Genomic DNA, 19784 nt, shown 5'->3' with positions numbered 1-19784 from the left:
AATTTATTTGTAAAGAAAGAAATTAAAATTACTTCATAATTCGTCCTTACAAATATGACACCTAGTATAACACTTTGCTTTAACTACTATATTTACCTATTGCTTTAGATTTATTATGGAAGAATCTTTTATAAATTTATTACTTCATAAATTTTTTTTTTTAGATATGTCATTGATAATGAACTTCTATTAGTTCCTACATAATCTAGGTGGTTTTCAGAAGGGATTGTTATTTTTTATTCAGTTTTTGTGATTGATTATAATATTACTTAATATAAACCATTAGTTACTTATAAATTTCTTATAGGATCAAATGTTATTTATCTTATTGTTGTAAATAAATCATTAGGTATAATTTATCTAAATTGGTAGTAAATAACTCCACAATCATTTATTATCTTCTCAGGATCTCCATAGAATATTGAATTAAAAAATATGTTTCCATCAATTTAAACTGTATTACTTTATTTATCTTTTTAAATCATTCCTAAATATATGCTCGAATTGTCTTATACAGGTACCCCAATAATAAAATAAACATTAATGTCATTAATTACTCTTCTTGCATCGTTAATATTGCTTAAAAATAAATTTGCTTCAGAGTAAATTATTCTAAGTTAAGAATTAAGAATTATAAAATTTCTTTGAGTGTCAAAAACAATCATTTCATTTACACTATAAGAATACGACTCTATATCTTTTTATGTTTAGAAGTTTATAAATCTAAAAAATTAAATTGCATTTGTAAATGATTGTTGATATATTAAAGAATAATTTCTATTTAAAAAATCTATCTGATAAAGATTTAAACTCGTTTCCTTTTAAGTATAAATATAAACATTTTAAGAAATTGCAATTTATACATTATTTAAACTCATCAAAGAATTGCATTCTTCGAATACTGTTTAGAAGGTTTCATTTAAAATATTTAAGCACTTTACTGTTTACACTGCTAACTTGTCATAATTGACACTTATCATAATAATTTATTCATTGTATGTTATTACTTTTTACACTAAATTAAGATATGGATTAATAATTAAAAGTTTTTGATTCATTTAAGCAATCAATATATTTCCTATAATTATCTAAAGCTAAAAGCATGTATCATTTTAATTTTAAAAATACCCAATAATAATTTAGTTTTAATTATTAGATATATCAAATATTACAATATCACCATTACTTAAGCATTAAGCAACTTATTGAATAGGGTAAAACTATACTATTGAATTTACATTAGCTGAGTTATACAAAAGAGGATAAGGTAAATCAAAATTTTTTATTATTTTCCTCTAAATTGGATAGATATCATAAAAAATTTAAATCTAATTTGTCACTATAACAACTTGAGAATTTGTTGAAGATTAAATTGTAGACGTAAAATTAAAATTTTCACTTGTTGGGAATAATTTTATTTAGTTATTTGGTATTAAAACTTGAATTTAATTTACTTATGTGAATGTCATTAAGTCTCTTTGATATTGAAAAATGATTAATTATTGTTGATTAGTCACTATAAATAAAATCAGTTCATCTATTTAACCTATTTAGAATATTTCAAAATCTATTATTTAGTAATTATTATCCCCAGATAAAATTAAATATCTTGATTCATCAAATACCTAATTGTTTGATAGAAATAGAATCTTATCTAATTATTTTTACTGATAATTTACTTGATAAACTCTTACTTTTTCAACATTTAGAGTTTTTAAAACTATATCTGTTTCATTTTTATCATTAATTTGTATAAACTGATCTTAGAATATTAAATTTATATATTCTTATGATTTATAAGCAAATATTAGTTTTTATGAGAGTAAAAATGAGGCAGATTGTTAAGTTGAATCAAATAATAAATTTGCAAATAATTATTAATTTATTTAATTCATTTGAATTATAAAAATTTAAAAAGATTGCTGGTTGTATGTAATTATTAGATCATTGCCGCTAATGAAAATTAATTTGTTTTCTTATTAAATTTGAAAAGAATATTACTATTACTAATTTAATTAAGAAAAAGAAAAAACAAATGTGAACTCAAATTAATTAGATTGTATATTTGCATTCAAAAGTAGTATTTATTAGAAATTTGTTAATATTAGTTAACTTTTATTATCTAATTTAATGTTCTACTACAAAGGAATTTTAAATCTACTGTTATTAACAAGGTCCCATATTTAAATAGAATTATCATTCCTCAGCATAAATATTTTTCCATTAAAAAAGTAAAGTAAAATATCTTCTGCTTCAAATTGATAATGTTAAACAAATGTACCTTCTTCAAAAGTATACATAATTAAGTAGCTTTAGTAAACAGCAACATAATAATTATCTTGATAGATTATAAATTTTTACAATTAATTCAAATCATATATGCTATTTGGTGTGGTTATTGAGGTTGTGCATTCAAATATTTACTCACAAAGATTGTTATAGGGATTCCCTTTGTAAAATTAGTTACATATTGATAAACACTCCCCATCTTCTACCTCAGATTCACTAATTTAATTTGATGTCTAATAAAATAGGTAAGGTGGACAATTTTAATAAATGCAGCCTTGATTATTTAAAGAGTACCCTTCTTTGCATTATGTACATATTTCTTTGTTTTGGTTTTAGTCAAAATAGCATAATGAGCATCCAATTATTGAGCAGTTTTAATTTTGAGAAAAAGCTTATTTAATACATAAAAAGCTTATAAATAAGTAAAGTAGAACAAATAGAGTCTTCATGTATTAACACTTTTTTAATGCTTATCTATTGTGTTTCTTTAATGTTGTATTAATTAATTAATTCAAAATAAATAAATAATTATTATTATTTTTTAAATTGTTATAGAATTTATAATCTATTTATTTATACAAAGGTTTGATAGAGAAAAAAAGTAAAAAATTAATTTTAATTTTATTGATCATTCAATCTACTATATTTTTATAACTATTTAGAAAGAAAAATAAAAGAAGTAAAAAAAATATAAAAAATAATTTTTTGAAAGGTAATAAATCTATGATTTTTTCCTTTCTACACTTTAAAATCGATAAAAATAAAGTAAATATTTTAAAAAAATTATTTAAATGGTAACAGATTTAGTTAATTTTTCATTTTTCTAAACATCTTTCTAACTGAAAACCTCTATGTTATAAATTTTGATGTATTCATATCAAAAAAAACTTGTAAAATATTTTTTTTTAAAATTAATTGCTTACTCTTTTAAATTTGGGGAATTACTTTTTTAAAAATATTTAAATAAATGAAATATTAATTAATGTCCAACTTATCAGCCTTTTTTAAAATTAAATTTTAATATCTAATTATTTTTGGGAAAATTCATATAAAATAAAATATATTTTAAAATTTTGAATTTAAGAATAAAAATAGGTTCTATTTTTTAAATAATTATTAACATCACAAAATTAGATTAATATATTTAATAACATTATTATCTTCAATTTCTTCTTAAATGGATTTAATCCTAAAAACAGTTCCACAATTCATTAGATATTCTTTTTCATCATATTCTGACAGTTCACTTAAGCATTTTGGTCTCAAAGGATACTGTTAATTACCACATTCATAGTCTACTTTAAAAATAACTCTTATTCCTTAGCCTTTCTAAGAAAATTTTAAAGCTATATTAAGATCAGTACTAAAAGAAGAAAATCCACACATACAGATATATTAATCAACCTTATAAAGCTACTCAAAACTCTCCTTTGGTATAGCTACTCCTCTATAAAGAGTAGCTGCTTTTCTTTCTTCATATTAATTATCTGAATATTTTTAAAATAATAAATCAGTTAAAATGTTATAAAAATGTAATTTTTTACTAATCATTTTAGGGGGTTAAATTTGAGAAAATTTAGAATCATCATAAACATTTAGAGCTGCTCTAAAGCATAAAATAAGATCCCAAAAAATTATTATTAAGTCTTGATTCAATACACTTAACAAAGAATTTATGAACTTGTAGAAGTTAGTTTCTTAAGTATAAAGCTTTAATATACTTTCTGCTATTTGACTATTATCTTAACTTCTAAAGCATTCAAATAGAGATTAATATATATTATTATTTAAGATATTTTAGTCAATACCAATCTTTTAATCTTCTATAATTTTAAAAGCGATTTCTAATCTTTATTTTAAACTTTTGTTTTAAAATTTGTTAATTTATAATTCAGAAAGCTTAAATTTTTATTAGATTTGATAGGGTTTATCTGGATGATAGTCAATAAGTTATATTTTAGAGTAATCCTGTTTTGCTAATAAAAGAAATTACTCCATAAGCTCTTTATCAAGAAATTCACATAGCTTGACTACTGGTAATACCCTTATGCATTTCTTTGGAAAAATTAAATTTCTTAGATTTTCAGATATGATTTTTGGATTACTAGTGACATCCAAAACCAATCCTTTTTCTGATTTTATTAAAGGCTTAAAGTACTTTTCTCCTTCATAAGAAGTAAATATATATATTCCATAAATAAACTCACTTGAAGACTTCTACTAAATTAGCTATTTGATCCATTTTAAGTTTTTTCCATCCCATTCGAAAGACTCACCAGCTGCCGACCCGCTCATAATAATATAAAGCATTTAATCTGAGTGTTCTACAACAAAATTTCTAAAATCCTCATTATTATCGAAAATATGAATTTCAATAGCACCATTGCAAATATTGATAAATTCAATTAAATATAACAAACTTTCATCATTTTCAATATTATAGTCTATCCAAACTAAATACTTTTTGTAAGGGACAAATATTTTATTTTTTAAATTTTCTAGTTCTTATTTCATATTTTTAATTCGTTCTATGACTTATTTCATTTTCTCTTTGTTTATCTTATTATCTTTATCAAATGTGTTATCGTTTATCATTTTTGAAGTTTCTGATACATCCTCTTTGAATGACTTAAATAGATTTCTAAAAGTTTTATACAGCTATTGTAATTTATCTTGGTTTACATCTTTTATAGAATCGTCTACAGTTTTTAAAAGAGGCTGAATTTCATAAAGTTAATCTAGGATTTACTTGCATTCTCTAGATCCTTTAGTTTTTTCATCATAGGTCTTTTTCAAAATTGAATCTATTGCTTCTTCAATTTTAGCCTTATTTTACAAGAAATCTTATTTCTAACTATCCTGCATTTAATCAATAGTCCTGATTTCTATTTTTATAAAAATAAACTTGTCCTTGCTAAAACCATATTTTTATCTTTCGAATAATTAAATGAATTGAAATATTCTTCATACTTTGCGGATAAATATATAGACTGATCTGATTTATAATTAAATAACTTTGTTTTAGATTTTAAGAAATTAATTAAAGATTATTAAAAATCTTCCTTTAATAAATAGGGTTTTAGCAATTAGAATATTTGGTAGATATAAAAATTTCATTATTTTCTTTAGCTTAAAACGAATTTATATTTTTTATTATTCAATTTCATTATTGAATGGTTTTTTCTTCTTTTTATTATGGTAATAAAAAAACTGTCAAAGTCAAGCAGAATGATTATTCTTAGTGTCTTTGATAAAATGGCAAAAACAAAAAATAGCTTTTTTAAATTTTTAAAAAAGATAATTTTTTTCTTATTTTAAAAATCTACTTTAGATAGGATTATTAATTAATTTTTAAAAAATAAATATTCAATAAATTTGAAAATTGCAATTAATAAAAAGAAATAAATAATTTATTGAGTTTTTATATTTTTTAAAAAAGAAATTAATAATGTTAATATTTAGTTTTTAAAAATTTTTATTTTAAATACATACATTATTTAATAAAAGAATTAAAAAATTTTCATTTTTGATTTTCTTGTTTAGTTTATCATTTTACTTTTGTTTAAAAATTTAAAAGTCTTGAATTAATTTATTTAATTTAAAATTCAATAATTTTATTAAATTTAAAAAATATTCAAATACTTTTATATTTAATATAATTATCAAATTTCATTTATTTAAAATAAACAAATACTTTTTTAATATAATTTTTTGAATTAATAATAAAGTTATTAAAAATTGCTTATTGACTTTAGAAAAAAAATGTTTTCGAAAGGTATAAATATCACAAATATAGAAGTTAAATATTTTATTTAAAATAAAAGATAAATGTATGGTTTAAATATTTGAGTGTCAACCTCATCGTTAAAAATGCTTAAAGTAATTCTTAGGCATAAAAAGATATCCCAAAGTACAATCAAAAGATCTTGATTCATAATACTAAGCAAACTATTGACAAATTAATAGAAGCAAGACTCTCTAGTATAAAGTTTTAATCTTTTTATAGCTATTACTTAATTTCTTTTCTTAGAAAAAATAGAGTCTTCATTTATTAATATTTTATTTATGCTTATATTTTATGTTTCTTTGAAGTAATTTTAATTATTCAAAATAAATAATAAAAAAAGTTTTTTTAAATTTGTTAAGAATTTATAATCTATTTATTTAAAATTTAGGTTAAATACTATATAAATAAACAGTAAAAATTTAATTTTTAATTTCAATTTATTTGATCATTCAATCTATGTTTTATAACTAGAAAGAAATAATATCATAAAATAGATAGAAATTCATTTAAAGCATGATTTTAATTTGTAGAATAAAAACATAATTTTTATGTCAAATTAAAATTATAAATACTGTGAGACCCAAAAAAAATTTCTATTTTTACAATTAGTATTTCTTTTTTTGATTAATAACTAAATTCAATATTTATAATATGATACATAGCAAGACTGATATTTAAATAATATATTTCATATATGTACAAGAAATAGAATTCGCTTGCTAATTAGAAAGAAAAATAGAAATTAGTTTTATAGCTTTATTCAAAAAAAATGCAAGATAATTTAAATTTTTTTATTTAAACGATGGTGTTAAACAATGAAAAACCATCAATAATTTATTAGTAGCTTCAAAATGCTTTGGGAGACAACTTAGAAATTGGAGAGAGAAGAGTCTATTAGCTGACTAAAGAGTATCAAGATGGGTCGTAAATTAGAAGTTAGAGCATAAGAAAACATATATATTGTGAGGTAATGTATTGAAGAAGACCTTCATTTATTTCTGAAAGCCTTAATCAAAATCACAGAAATATAACAATCAAGGATATAAACGATGTTAAATGAGGATTTAGATAAAAAGAGCATTATGACTAAATGGGTGACTTATCACTTTAATGAGAATAATATCTAAAATAAGATATAATAAACTCAAATAATTCTGAATACAATATAAGAAAATATCTTTGCAATAGACGGAAAATGGATTTATATGGATCCATTATCACCAAAATAAAATTAACAACAATCGGTTGATAAAAATAATAAGAATTTTGTCTAATAAACAATTTTTAAAAGAATTATTACAGCAAAAAAACACCTATTAATTTTGGCTATGACTTACTATGGAGAATATTTCTATTTTATTCTCGATTAGTATTTGACTATTGACTCAGAAAGGTACATTCAATTTTTAAGAGAATTTAGAGATTATTTTAAAAATTAAAACCTGATAATCATTCAGGACAATGCCCATCCACAAAAATTCTAGATAACAATCAATTTTTTTATAAAATTAAAGAATTTAATATATTCCTTAACATCCTTATTCTCCTGATATAGATAGGTTCATCTTCAGGAATCTAGAATTTGAAAGGAGAAATATTACCTTTATTGATAAAGCTCATATTTTTTAATATGTATCTGAGGTTTTAGAAGAACATAATAATGACAAATTATAAAAGGAATTGAAATTTTTTTTGGGCCGCCCTGTATAAACTAAAATGATTAAAAATCTTTGAACAGTCTATAGTAGATAAATAAAATTAATTATTTAATTGAATAGTACTTATTATTTATAAAATTGTTAAAAACTATTTGGTAAATTTTGTTATCAACGATCATTAGTTTAATGTTAGTATTACTAATTGCCATTTTTATTTATTTGATTAAGCTATCAAATCTTGATAATAAAAAATATTTTTCATGCTTGCTATTTCAAATTTGGGAATTACTTTTTATAAATTTTTTTTGATAAAATATTTTATGTCCAACCTCAGTTTATAATTAAATTTTAATATATAATTATATTTGGGAAATAATTCATATCAATTTAAATAAAATAAATTTTTAAATTTTGAATTTAAGAATAAAAATACATTTGTTTTATTTATAAATAATAATTAACATCATAAAATTAGCTCTACATATTTAATAACATCATTGTTTTCAATTTTATCATAAATGGATTTAATCTTAAAAACAGTTCCACAATTCATTAGATATTCTTCTTCATCATAATTTGAAAGTTTAATTAAGCATTTTGGTCTCAAAGGATACTGTTAATTACCACATTAGTAGTCTACTTTAAAAATAACTCTTAATCCTTTGCCATTCAAAGAAAAATTTAAAGCTATATTAATGTCAGTACTAAAGGAAGAAAATCCACACATGCAAATATATTAATCAACCTTATAAAGCTACTCAAAACTCTCCTTTGGTATAGCTACTCCTCTATAAAGAGTAGCTGCTTTTCTTTCTTCATATTAATTATCTGAATATTTTTAAAAAAATAAATAAATAAATAAGTTAGTTAGTTTGTTAGTAAGTTAAAATGTTATAAAAATGTAATTTATTTTTACTAATAATTTTAGGGGGTTAAATTTGAGAAAATTAAGAATCATCATAAACATTTAGAGCTGCTCTAAAGCATAAAATAAGATCCCAAAAAATTATTATTAAGTTTTGATTCAATACACTTAACAAAGAATTTATGAACTTGTAGAAGTTAGTTTCTTTAGTATAAAGCTTTAATATACTTGCTGCTATTTGGTTATTATCTTTACTTTTAAAGCACTCAAATATAGATTAATATATATTATTATCTAAGATATTTTAGTCAATACCTATCTTTTAATCTTTAATAATTTCAAAAGCGATTTCTAATCTTTGTTTTAAATTTTTGTTTTAAAATTTATTAATTAATAATTCAGAAAGCTTAAATTTTTATTAGATTTGATAGGGTTTATCTGGATGATAGTCAATAAGTTATATTTTAGAGTAATCCTGTTTTGCTAATAAAAGAAATTAGTCCATAAGCTCTTTATCAAGAAATTCACATAGCTTGACTACTGGTAATACCCTTATGCATTTCTTTGGAAAAATTAAATTTCTTATATTTTCAAATATGGTTCCTGGGTCACAAGTAACATTTAAGACCAATCCTTTTTCTGATTTTATTAAAGGCTTAAAGTACTTTTCTCCTTCATAAGAAGTAAATATATATATTCCATAAATAAACTCACTTGAAGACTTCTACTAAATTAGCTATTTGATCCATTTTAAGTTTTTTCCATCCCCTTCGAAAGACTCACCAGCTGCCTTCCCGCTCATAATAATATAGAGCATTTAATCTGAGTGTTCTACAACAAAATTTCTAAAATCCTGATTATTAGTGAAAGAATGAATTTCAATAGCACCATTGCAAATTTTGTTAAATTCAATTAAATAAAATTAATTTTCATCATTTTTAACACATTAATCTATCCAAACTAAATACTTTTTGTAAGGGACAAATATTTTATTTTTTAAATTTTCTAGTTCTTATTTCATATTTTTAATTCGTTCTATGACTTATTTCATTTTCTCTTTGTTTATCTTATTATCTTTATCAAATGTGTTATCGTTTATCATTTTTGAAGTTTCTGATACATCCTCTTTGAATGACTTAAATAGATTTCTAAAAGTTTTATACAGCTATTGTAATTTATCTTGGTTTACATCTTTTATAGAATCGTCTACAGTTTCTAAAAGAGGCTGAATTTCATAAAGTTAATCTAGGATTTACATGCATTCTCTAGATCCTTTAGATTTTTCATCATGGGTCTTTTTCAAAATTGAATCTATTGCTTCTTCAATTTTAGCCTTATTTTACAAGAAATCTTATTTCTAACTATCCTGCATTTAATCAATAGTCCTTATTTCTATTTTTATGAAAAAAAACTTATCCTTGCTTAAAGCATATTTTTGTTTTTCGAATAATTAAATGAATTGAAATATTCTTCATACTTTGCGGATAAATATATAGACTGATCTGATTTATAATTAAATAACTTTGTTTTAGATTTTAAGAAATTAATTAAAGATTATTAATAATCTTCCTTTAATAAATAGGGTTTTAGCTATTAGAATATTTAATAGATATGAAAATTTCATTATTTTCTTTAGCTTAAAACGAATTTATATTTTTTATCATTCAATATCTTTATTGAATGGTTTTTTCTTCTTTTTATTATGCTAATAAAAAAACTAATAAAATCAAGCAGAATGAAATTTGCTAGAGAATTAGATAAAATGGCAAAAACAAAAAATTGTTTTTTTTAATTTTCAAAAAAATAATATTTTTCTTATTTTAAAAATCACAAAAATTAATCTTAAAAAAATAAATATTCAATCATTTTTTATTTTTTGAAGATAACATTTAATAAAAAAATTTAAATAATTTTATTTAGTTTTAATATTTCTTAAAAATGAAATAAATTTATTTAAATTAATAATATTAATATTTAGTTTTTAAAATTTTTTTATTTATTTAAAATACAGAAATTATTGAAAAAAAAATTGAAAAAAATTCATTTTTAATTTTCTTGTTTAGTTTATCATTTTGCTTTAGTTTAAAAATTTAAAAGTCTTGATTGAATTGATTTATTTAATTTATAATTCTATCATTTTATTAAATTTAAAAAATATTCAAATCCTTGTATATTTAATATAATTAGTTGATTTTTAAAATTTCATTTATTTAAAACAAAAAAATAATTTTATTAATATGTTTTTTTGAATTCATTATAAATTTATTACAAATTACTTATTGAATTTAGAAAAAAATGTGGTCAAAAGGTATAAATATCATATTTATTGAAGTTAAATATTATTTAAAATAAAGGATAAATAAATAAATAATTATCTTCATATTTTTAGTTATACAAATGTGTATTTTACTTATTTATCTATTTTTTCATATATGTTTATTATCCTAAATACTGATCCACAATTTAACAAATACTCTTTTTCACCAGGACATTCAGATATTTTATCTAAATATCTTGGTCTTAGGCTAAATTAATCAGTTCCACACTCATATAAAAATTCAAAAATAACTTTTATTCCTTAGCCTTTTTTACTAAAAAAATAAGCAACGCTGATTTCTGAGCTAAAAGAAGAAAATCCACACATACAAATAATTTAACCTATTTTATATATTGAATTAAATACTTCTTATGGGATAGCAGTCCCTCTATAAAGATTGAGTTTTGATCTTACTTTATCTACTTAGCCTTCTTATTTGTATGGTTTAAATATTTGAGAGTCAACTTCATCGTTAAAAATGCTTAAAGAAATTCTTAGGCATAAAACGATATCCCAAAGTACTATCAAAAGATCTTAATTCAAAATACTAAGCAAACTATTGACAAATTAATAGAAACAAGATTCTCTAGTATAAAGTTTTAATATTTTTATAGCTACCTCTTAATTTCTTTTCTTGGAATCAACTTATACATAATTTTAATATTAATTAACAGAGAAGCACTGCTTTAAATCGTCATATATTTCTTAAGGTTCAATAATATACTTTGGGATACTAATTTGACATTCTTAAATTATTTATTAAGCTTCATTTAATCTTTGATACAAATTCTTTTTTTCAAATCTTTCTCTTATTTCTTTTGAAATAGATTTGTAAACTGAGGAGATTATGAATGGTTTATCAGGATGAAAATCATCCAAATTGTAATTTGAATAATCTTTTGTAGCCAGATCAAGAAATTCTTCTTTTTTGTCATTCAAAAAGGAAGAAAGCTATTTTATATCTATAACTCTTAGGCTTTTTTTTGGAAAAACTATATCTTTGATATTATTTTGGATGGTTTATTAAGATTAAGTTACACTTAAGATTAGTCCTTTATCTGACTCAAGAAGAGGAGTGAAGTATTGTTATTCATTATTATTAGAAGCGAATATAAAAATTCCATATACAAACTAATATCCTTATTTTTCTTAAATAAGTTACTTAATCCATTTTAAATTTTAACCATCACCAGGGCGTTCTCCAGCTGCTTTACCACTCATAATTAAATACAAGATATGTTCTTATTCATTTTTAACAAATTATCTAAAATCTAAATCTTTATCAAATGCTACAACATTCATCACTCGATCGCAAATCAAATTTATTTCTTTTAAACATTTCTAATTTTCAAAATCTTTTAAGTTGTAATCTATCCATATTAAATATTTTTAAGAAATTGTAAAGATTCCTTTTTAGATACTTAATAGATCATTCTTTGTACTTAAAACACACTATTTAATTTACTAGATTTTCTCATTTGAGATTTTGCCATTTGAAAAAGTATCTTCCATAATTTGACTTGCATTCTTAGTGTTTGTTTCAAATCTTTTGAATATTTTCTAAAAGCTTTTGTAGAATTAAATTAATTTTTCTTCATTTATGTCTTTAATAGAGTCATCAAAATTTTAAAAAAGAGGTTTTAGCAAATTTAGCTATTCTAAAATTTACATGCATTATCTTGAATGAATTGATTTATCGTCTTAAAACTTTTTTAAAATCTAGTCTACGATTTTCTCCATTTGTTGCTTTTTCTGAAATAAATCACCATATTCAGACTCCAAAATATTTTAATCACTCTTATTTAGTTGATAATTGTTTTAATTCTTAGATTATTATGAGCAGAATATCTCACTTTTAATAGTTATTAGCTCATTATAAGTTTTTATGAGATTAGATTTAACTTCTAAGACATTTTCATAAGGAATAATCTGGTCAGTTCTAAAAGTATCTTCTAAATTTTTAGAAATATTTTTGATTGCAGCCTTGAACTTATCAAATAAAAGCATAAATTTATTGAATAACAATTTAAACTTTTATTCATTTATGGGTTTAATCAAGACTATAAGATTTTCAAAGAGAAGAATAAGTAAATTTTATGATTCTAATATTCGAAAGAATTTCATCGGATTCATATTTTTATCATTATTATAAATCATTTTTATAATCTGATCAATATTTACTTCTAGTTCTCTATATCTATTAAATATATCAGAATGATTTTTCATATAAACTTCATCAATCTCTATATATTTGTCAATTTATTAGATCTTGCTATTAAAAGAGCTCATATTTATTAGCTTTTATAAAATACTTTTATATTACTTATGAGTTTATATCAAATACCTTATTTATTATTAAATATTATTTAATTTACTAAATTAACAAGGGATTTATTAATTATTATCATTTAAAAAGTATTTTGTTTTTAGCTAGTTAATTAAGAAAAAATAAGTATTTATTAAAGTAAATTAATTAATTATATTAGAATATTAATGAATATCAAAATTTTAATGTAAATAGAATTTATACATAATTTAATAAATTTATCTATTGTAAAATCATATTTTTTATATAATAAAACATATAAAAAAATATTAATTTTATTAAATTATATCATTCATAATATTGGATTTTTAAATATTATAAATAAGATGTTATGTATAAAATATGGTACACACTAATAATACCATCTAAATATGGTAAATATATGACCATATAAAAATTTGTTAACAAAAAAAAAAGTTTTCTTGTTAAATCTGAAAAAAATAAAAAATAAAAAAAGATCTAAAATTTGATATACGATTGATTCTTAATATAAATTATTATAATACATTCAAATCTTTAGGGATACTTCACTTATTTTTTATTATACTTGATATTATTCTTTGTTCTATTTCATTTTTCGTTCTTTAAGTTTAATGGTTCATAAAAAATTAAACGATGTATTCTGCTTGTAATTTTTCAGATTAAAATAGCACATATTATTTCTCAAAATGATTTAGCTTATTTTACATACCTTTTTTTGTTTAAAATTCATTAAAAGATAGATGATCAAAATTAAAAAAATTACTTTTATATTGATTAGTAATCTATTCACTTTTTAAATCTAGATTAAAATAATTATCTGTCAGACTTACAAGTTTGATTGCAGCTAATTATTCTTAGCTTAGAAGCATTGAAATAGCTTTTTTTAAGAAGATTATATCTTCATAAAGATGATAGATATTTTAGCTCCTTTTAGCTTCTTAATCAATATGCATTATTTATTTATGATCAATACCTTTATACAAAAGGAACGCTTTAGACTTAAATGCCCTAAAAATTAAGTTAATGTAAATAAAAAAATTATTCATAAAAGTAACAAAGATAATAAACTTATAAATTACTTGAATTTAAATATTAAATTATGAATGGCATGCTTCATTTTATTACTGTGTAAGGCTTTCAATTTTGATGAAATTATGTCTTTAAGTATTTATTTATTTTAAGGAGGTTTTTCTTTTTACAATTCATAAGATAAGTTAAGCGTATTTTGAATATTACAAGGAGTTCTAACAGAAATTTATTCAGATTATGAAGAACATCTATTCTAAAAAATAGATATTCTTTTTTAAGTTGTTTATTTAAAAAGTAAAGAATTTTAGGTTTTTAATTATGCTCTTTTATTAAAACTTTAACCATTCTAAATGCTTATTAATTTTCTTGACATTGTATTTAGGATACCTAAATTTGTTCTATTTAAATTTCTTGCTTCATCGCTTTATTATTCTTTAATGTCTTCTTCTTAAGTAAAGAAAGTTTAATAGTTAATAGCTTCTTTATCTGAATAACTCATCTAAACCTATTATTTTTCTACATAATCTCTAAACTTAGTTTCAAAAGCTGGAATCTTTTTATTTGTTGGAATTTCTTACTCTATTTAATCATTATCTATTTCATTTCTATCATTCGAAGATTAAATATTTAAATCTATCTGTTATTCAATCAGTTTATTGTGCTTTAAGATTTAATAGTTATTTTCCTAAAATAAATTTCGGAAAATAAGCATAAAAATGTCTTCTTAAATTAGTCTTTTTGAGAAAAACCTACCAGCCATTCTTGAAAACATTACGATAAATGCAATACTGTTAACTAAGGCTAGAATTTCTGTGATTGTAGGATATTAAATTTAGAATTATTGTAATAGTTCATCCATCAAAATATTTTCTTAGATATAAGGTCCTAGCCCTGCTAATAAAGATTGCTACCTATCAAAACTTTAAATAAGTTAACTATATTAATAAGGCGAAGAATAGATTTAACTTTATTAAAAAATCAACCCTTAGCTTACTGAAGTCTCCTATGTCTATGTCTTCAAAGTATTGATAATCATTTAAGATGATAACACATAGCTATAGATATTTCTATAATTAGTTTAAATCTACTTCGAAGTTGTGTTATATTACTATGTCTTCATTTTTAGATAAAATTATGCATCTATACCATTAATAATATTATCTATGTCAGTCTATTAAGCGCAATTAGAAGGAATAGTAGTCTTTACGGTATCTAAATCTAAACAACCATAAACATTAATTTGTAAAGAGGAGTAGATTTTATTACCGATATCTAGCACTAAAGTTTAATTGCTTATTTTTGAAAAATCTATACAATTTAATCCTGAGAGCGAAGAGTCTGTGCATGGAATTACATCAAGATCAATAAGCAAAGTAATATTATTAATATTGTCAGCATAATAATATTATGGATAATACACTAGATATGTTAAATTTTACTTTGCTTGATACTCATCGATAGTCATTGAAGAGTTATATTAAAATGCAAATCCAACAAGATCATTAGAGAATTCAATTTGCTATTTATGATTGACTATGAAGGTTTAGGATCTAAATTTTGGATCAATTTAATTATTTACATATTGACTAAGTAAATAAAGAAAATAGAAGAGCAACGTGAAAACTACAAATAGAGTAAGTATCATTCCTGAAAATGTTTTCTTCTAGTATATTTAATCGCTAAGAGTAAAGAAAAACTCTGAAGGGAATAAATCTAATTTTAGCATAACTATATTTATAAAGAAGACAGCTTTTACTTTTTAGTCAGATTATTAATGAATAATTTGTTATAAAAGTTATTATTTTAATTTTAAAAACTATTTGGCTATTTATTTATCACTAAATTTAAATTTTTAAAGGATGTATAATAAATAATTAACCATTCATATCATTCATGAATACAAATTGTAATTGTTTGAAGAATAAATTCTTTAAAACAAAAAAAGAGTGATTATTTATCCAAAAAAAATTAGTTCCAATTATCACATAAATTATAACCAGTAAATAGATAAATAGTATATGAACTAATTTTTTAAGATTAATTATATTATTTATAGCAATTTTTTTTAGTGCTGCAATTAAGAATATATTTAAAATAATTAAATTTTTTAGAATTTTTTCCTAAAATAATTTTAAATTCATTGTTTTTCATTTTCATTCAGTTTCTTTATTAAAATTTTTTTATGTTTTTTAGATTTATACATTATAGTATTGTCAAAATTTAGGTTTTTATAGTTTATTAATGAATAATTTATTATAAAAGTCACTGTTTTAATTTTAAAAACTTATTGACTATTTATTGATCACTAAATTAAAATTTTTAAAGGAAGTATAATAAAAATTAACCATTCATTTCATTCATGAATACAAATTGATATTGTTTGAAGAATTAATTCTTTAAAACAAAAAAAGAGTGATTATTTATCCAAAAAAAAATTAGTTCCAGTTATCATATTAATTATAACCAGTAAATAGATAAATAGTATATTGAATTAATATTTAAGATTAATTATATCATTAATAGCAATAGTTTTTTTAGTGCTGTAGTAAGTAAGTATATATTTTAACAATTTAATTTTTTAGAACTTTTTCTAAAATAATTTTAAATTATTTAATCAAATTTAATAATTGATAACAAAATTACATTGACGGGGGCTCTAATTTACATATATTTTATAGAAATAGGCTATATAAGCTTATATTTTTAAATATTATAAATAAGATTTTCTGTATAAAATAAGGTATACCCTAACAACACCATCTAAATACATTATATATACTACCATATAAAAATTTCTTAACAAAAAAAAAAAAGTTTTCTTGTTAAATATGAAAAAAATAAATATAAAATAAGATCTAAAATTTGATATATGATTGATTCTTAATATAAATTATTATAATACATTCAAATCTTTAGGGATAATTCACTTACTTTTTATTATACTTGATATTATTCTTAGATCTATTTCATTTTTCATTCTTTAAGTTTAATAGTTTATAAAAAATGATTGGATGTAGTCTGCTTATAATTTTTCAGATTAAAATAGCACAAATTATTTCTCAAAATGATTTAGCTTATTTTACATACCTTTTTTTGTTTAAAATTCATTAAAAGATGGATGATCAAAATTAAAAAAATTACTTTTATATTGATTAGTAATCTATTCACTTTTTAAATCTAGATTAAAATAATTATCTGTCAGACTTACAAGTTTGATTGCAGCTAATTATTCTTAGCTTAGAAGCATTGAAATAGCTTTTTTCAAGAAGATTATATCTTCATAAAGATGATAGATATTTTAGCTCCTTTTAGCTTCTTAATCAATATGCATTATTTATTTATGATCAATACCTTTATACAAAAGGAACGCTTTAGACTTAAATGCCCTAAAAATTAAGTTAATGTAAATAAAAAAATTATTCATAAAAGTAATAAAGATAATAAACTTATAAATTACTTGAATTTAAATATTAAATTATGAATGGCATGCTTCATTTTATTACTATGTAAGGCTTTCAATTTTGAAGAAATTATGTCTTTAAGTATTTATTTATTTTAAGGAGGTTTTTCTTTTTACAATTCATAAGATAAGTTAAGTGCATTTTGAATACTAGTAGGAGTTTATATTTATTCAGATTATGAAGAATATCTATTCTAAAAAATAGATATTCTTTTTTAAGTTGTTTATTTAAAAGGTAGAGAATTTTTGGTTTCTATATATGCTCTTTTATTAAAACTTTAATCATTCTAAATGCTTATTAATTTTCTTGACATTGTATTTAGGATACCTAAATTTGTTCTATTTAAATTTCTTGCTTCATCGCTTTATTATTCTTTAATGTCTTCTTCTTAAGTAAAGAAAGTTTAATAGTTAATAGCTTCTTTATCTGAATAACTCATCTAAACCTATTATTTTTCTACATGATCTCTAAACTTAGTTTCAAAAGCTGGAATCTTTTTATTTGTTGGAATTTCTTACTCTATTAAATCATTATCTATTACATTTCTATCATTCGAAGATTAAATATATAAATCTATCTGTTATTCAATCAGTTTATTGTGCTTTAAGATTTAATAATTTTTTTCCTAAAATAAATTTCTGAAAATAAGCATAAAAATGTCTTCTTAAATTAGTCTTTTTGAGAAAAACCTACCAATCATTCTTGAAAACATTACGATAAATGCAATACTGTTCGCTAAGGCTAGAATTTCTGTGATTGTAGGATATTAAATTTAGAATTATTGTAATAGTTCATCCATCAAAATATTTTCTTAGATATAAGGTCCTAGCCCTGCTTATAAAGATAGTTGCCTATCAAAACTTTAAATAAGTTAATTATATTAATAAGGCGAAGAATAGATTTAACTTTATTAAAAAATCAACCCTTAGCTTACTGAAGTCTCCTATGTCTATGTCTTCAAAGTATTGATAACCATTTAAGATGATAACACATAGCTATAGATATTTCTATAATTAGTTTAAATCTACTTCGAAGTTGTGTTATATTACTATGTCTTCATTTTTAGATACAATTATGAATCTATACCATTAATAATATTATCTATGTCAGTCTATTAAGCGCAATTAGAAGGAATAGTAGTCTTTACGGTATCTAAATCTAAACAACCATAAACATTAATTTGTAAAGAGGAGTAGATTTTATTACTGATATCAAGCGCTAAAGTTTAATTGCTTATTTTTGAAAAATCTATACAATTTAATCCTGAAAGCGAAGAGTCTGTGCATGGAATTACATCAAGATCAATAAGCAAAGTAATATTATTAATATTGTCAGCATAATAATATTATGGATAATACACTAGATATGTTAAATTTTATTTTGCTTGATACTCATCGATAGTCATTGAAGAATTATATTAAAATGCAAATCCAACAAGATCATTAGAGAATTCAATTTGCTATTTATGATTGACTATGAAGGTTTAGGATCTAAATTTTGGATCAATTTAATTATTTACATATTAACTAAGTAAATAAATAAAATAGAAGAGCAATGTGAAAACTACAAACAGAGTAAGTATCATTCCTTAAAATGTTTTCTTCATGTATATTTAATCGCTAAGAGTAAAGAAAAACTCTGAAGGGAATAAATCTAATTTTAGCATAACTATATTTTGTATAGAAGGCAGCTTTTACTATTTAGTTAGATTATTAATGAATTATTTGTTATAAAAGTTATTATTTTAATTTATTTAAATTTTTAAAGGAAATATCATAAATAATTAACCATTCATTTCATTCATGAATACAAATCGTAATTGTTTGAAGAATTAATTCTTTAAAACAATAAAAGAGTGATTATTTATCCAAAAAAAAAATTAGATCTAGTTATAAAATAAATTATAACCAGTAAAGTAAATAGATAAATTGCATATGAATTGATTTTTTAAGATTAATTATATCATTTATAGCAATAGTTTTTTTAGTACTGTAAGTATTTATTTAAAACAATTAAATTTTTTAGAAGTTTTTCTTAAAATAATTTTAAATTCATTGTTTTTTATTTTCA

General features: G+C 20.9%; 6 protein-coding genes across 6 annotated transcripts; 1 reads left to right on the top strand and 5 right to left on the bottom strand. All coding sequences in view use genetic code 6, as the record gives it.

Moving 5' to 3' along the window:
- Window positions 1-3411: 3411 nt before the first annotated feature.
- Window positions 3412-5154, bottom strand: TTHERM_01141520 (hypothetical protein; the record flags this gene model as incomplete). Its single annotated transcript, XM_001030124.3, has 3 exons — window positions 3412-3776; window positions 3834-4138; window positions 4283-5154. The coding sequence occupies 3 exons, from the start codon at window positions 5152-5154 to the stop codon at window positions 3412-3414; spliced, it is 1542 nt and encodes a 513-aa protein (XP_001030124.3).
- A 1839-nt stretch (window positions 5155-6993) lies between these two features.
- TTHERM_01141510 (hypothetical protein) lies at window positions 6994-7810 on the top strand (the record flags this gene model as incomplete). The annotated part of the gene is made up of 2 exons (XM_001030123.2): window positions 6994-7469; window positions 7591-7810. 2 exons carry the CDS (start codon window positions 6994-6996, stop codon window positions 7808-7810), a joined length of 696 nt encoding a protein of 231 aa, XP_001030123.2.
- Window positions 7811-8197: 387 nt separating this feature from the next.
- On the bottom strand, window positions 8198-9971 carry TTHERM_01141500 (hypothetical protein; the record flags this gene model as incomplete). Its single annotated transcript, XM_001030122.2, has 2 exons — window positions 8198-8562; window positions 8915-9971. 2 exons carry the CDS (start codon window positions 9969-9971, stop codon window positions 8198-8200), a joined length of 1422 nt encoding a protein of 473 aa, XP_001030122.2.
- Window positions 9972-10976: 1005 nt separating this feature from the next.
- Window positions 10977-13205, bottom strand: TTHERM_01141490 (hypothetical protein; the record flags this gene model as incomplete). Its single annotated transcript, XM_001030121.2, has 1 exon — window positions 10977-13205. The coding sequence occupies one exon, from the start codon at window positions 13203-13205 to the stop codon at window positions 10977-10979; it is 2229 nt and encodes a 742-aa protein (XP_001030121.2).
- Window positions 13206-13701: 496 nt separating this feature from the next.
- Window positions 13702-16007, bottom strand: TTHERM_01141480 (AMP-binding enzyme family protein). The gene is made up of 3 exons (XM_001030120.2): window positions 14304-16007; window positions 13988-14232; window positions 13702-13933 (listed from the first exon to the last, which is right to left on the bottom strand). Exons 1-3 carry the CDS (start codon window positions 15977-15979, stop codon window positions 13770-13772), a joined length of 2085 nt encoding a protein of 694 aa, XP_001030120.2. The 5' UTR covers window positions 15980-16007; the 3' UTR covers window positions 13702-13769.
- Window positions 16008-17157: 1150 nt separating this feature from the next.
- On the bottom strand, window positions 17158-19119 carry TTHERM_01141470 (AMP-binding enzyme family protein; the record flags this gene model as incomplete). Its single annotated transcript, XM_001030119.2, has 3 exons — window positions 17158-17183; window positions 17395-17639; window positions 17711-19119. 3 exons carry the CDS (start codon window positions 19117-19119, stop codon window positions 17158-17160), a joined length of 1680 nt encoding a protein of 559 aa, XP_001030119.2.
- Window positions 19120-19784: the final 665 nt, after the last annotated feature.

The sequence above is a fragment of the Tetrahymena thermophila genome, assembly GCF_000189635.1.
Source record: "Tetrahymena thermophila SB210 genomic scaffold scf_8254630, whole genome shotgun sequence".
NCBI classification, from domain to species: Eukaryota; Ciliophora; class Oligohymenophorea; order Hymenostomatida; family Tetrahymenidae; genus Tetrahymena; species Tetrahymena thermophila.
Note: the sequence above shows the minus strand (reverse complement) of the source record. Positions and strands in the feature narration are given on the sequence as shown.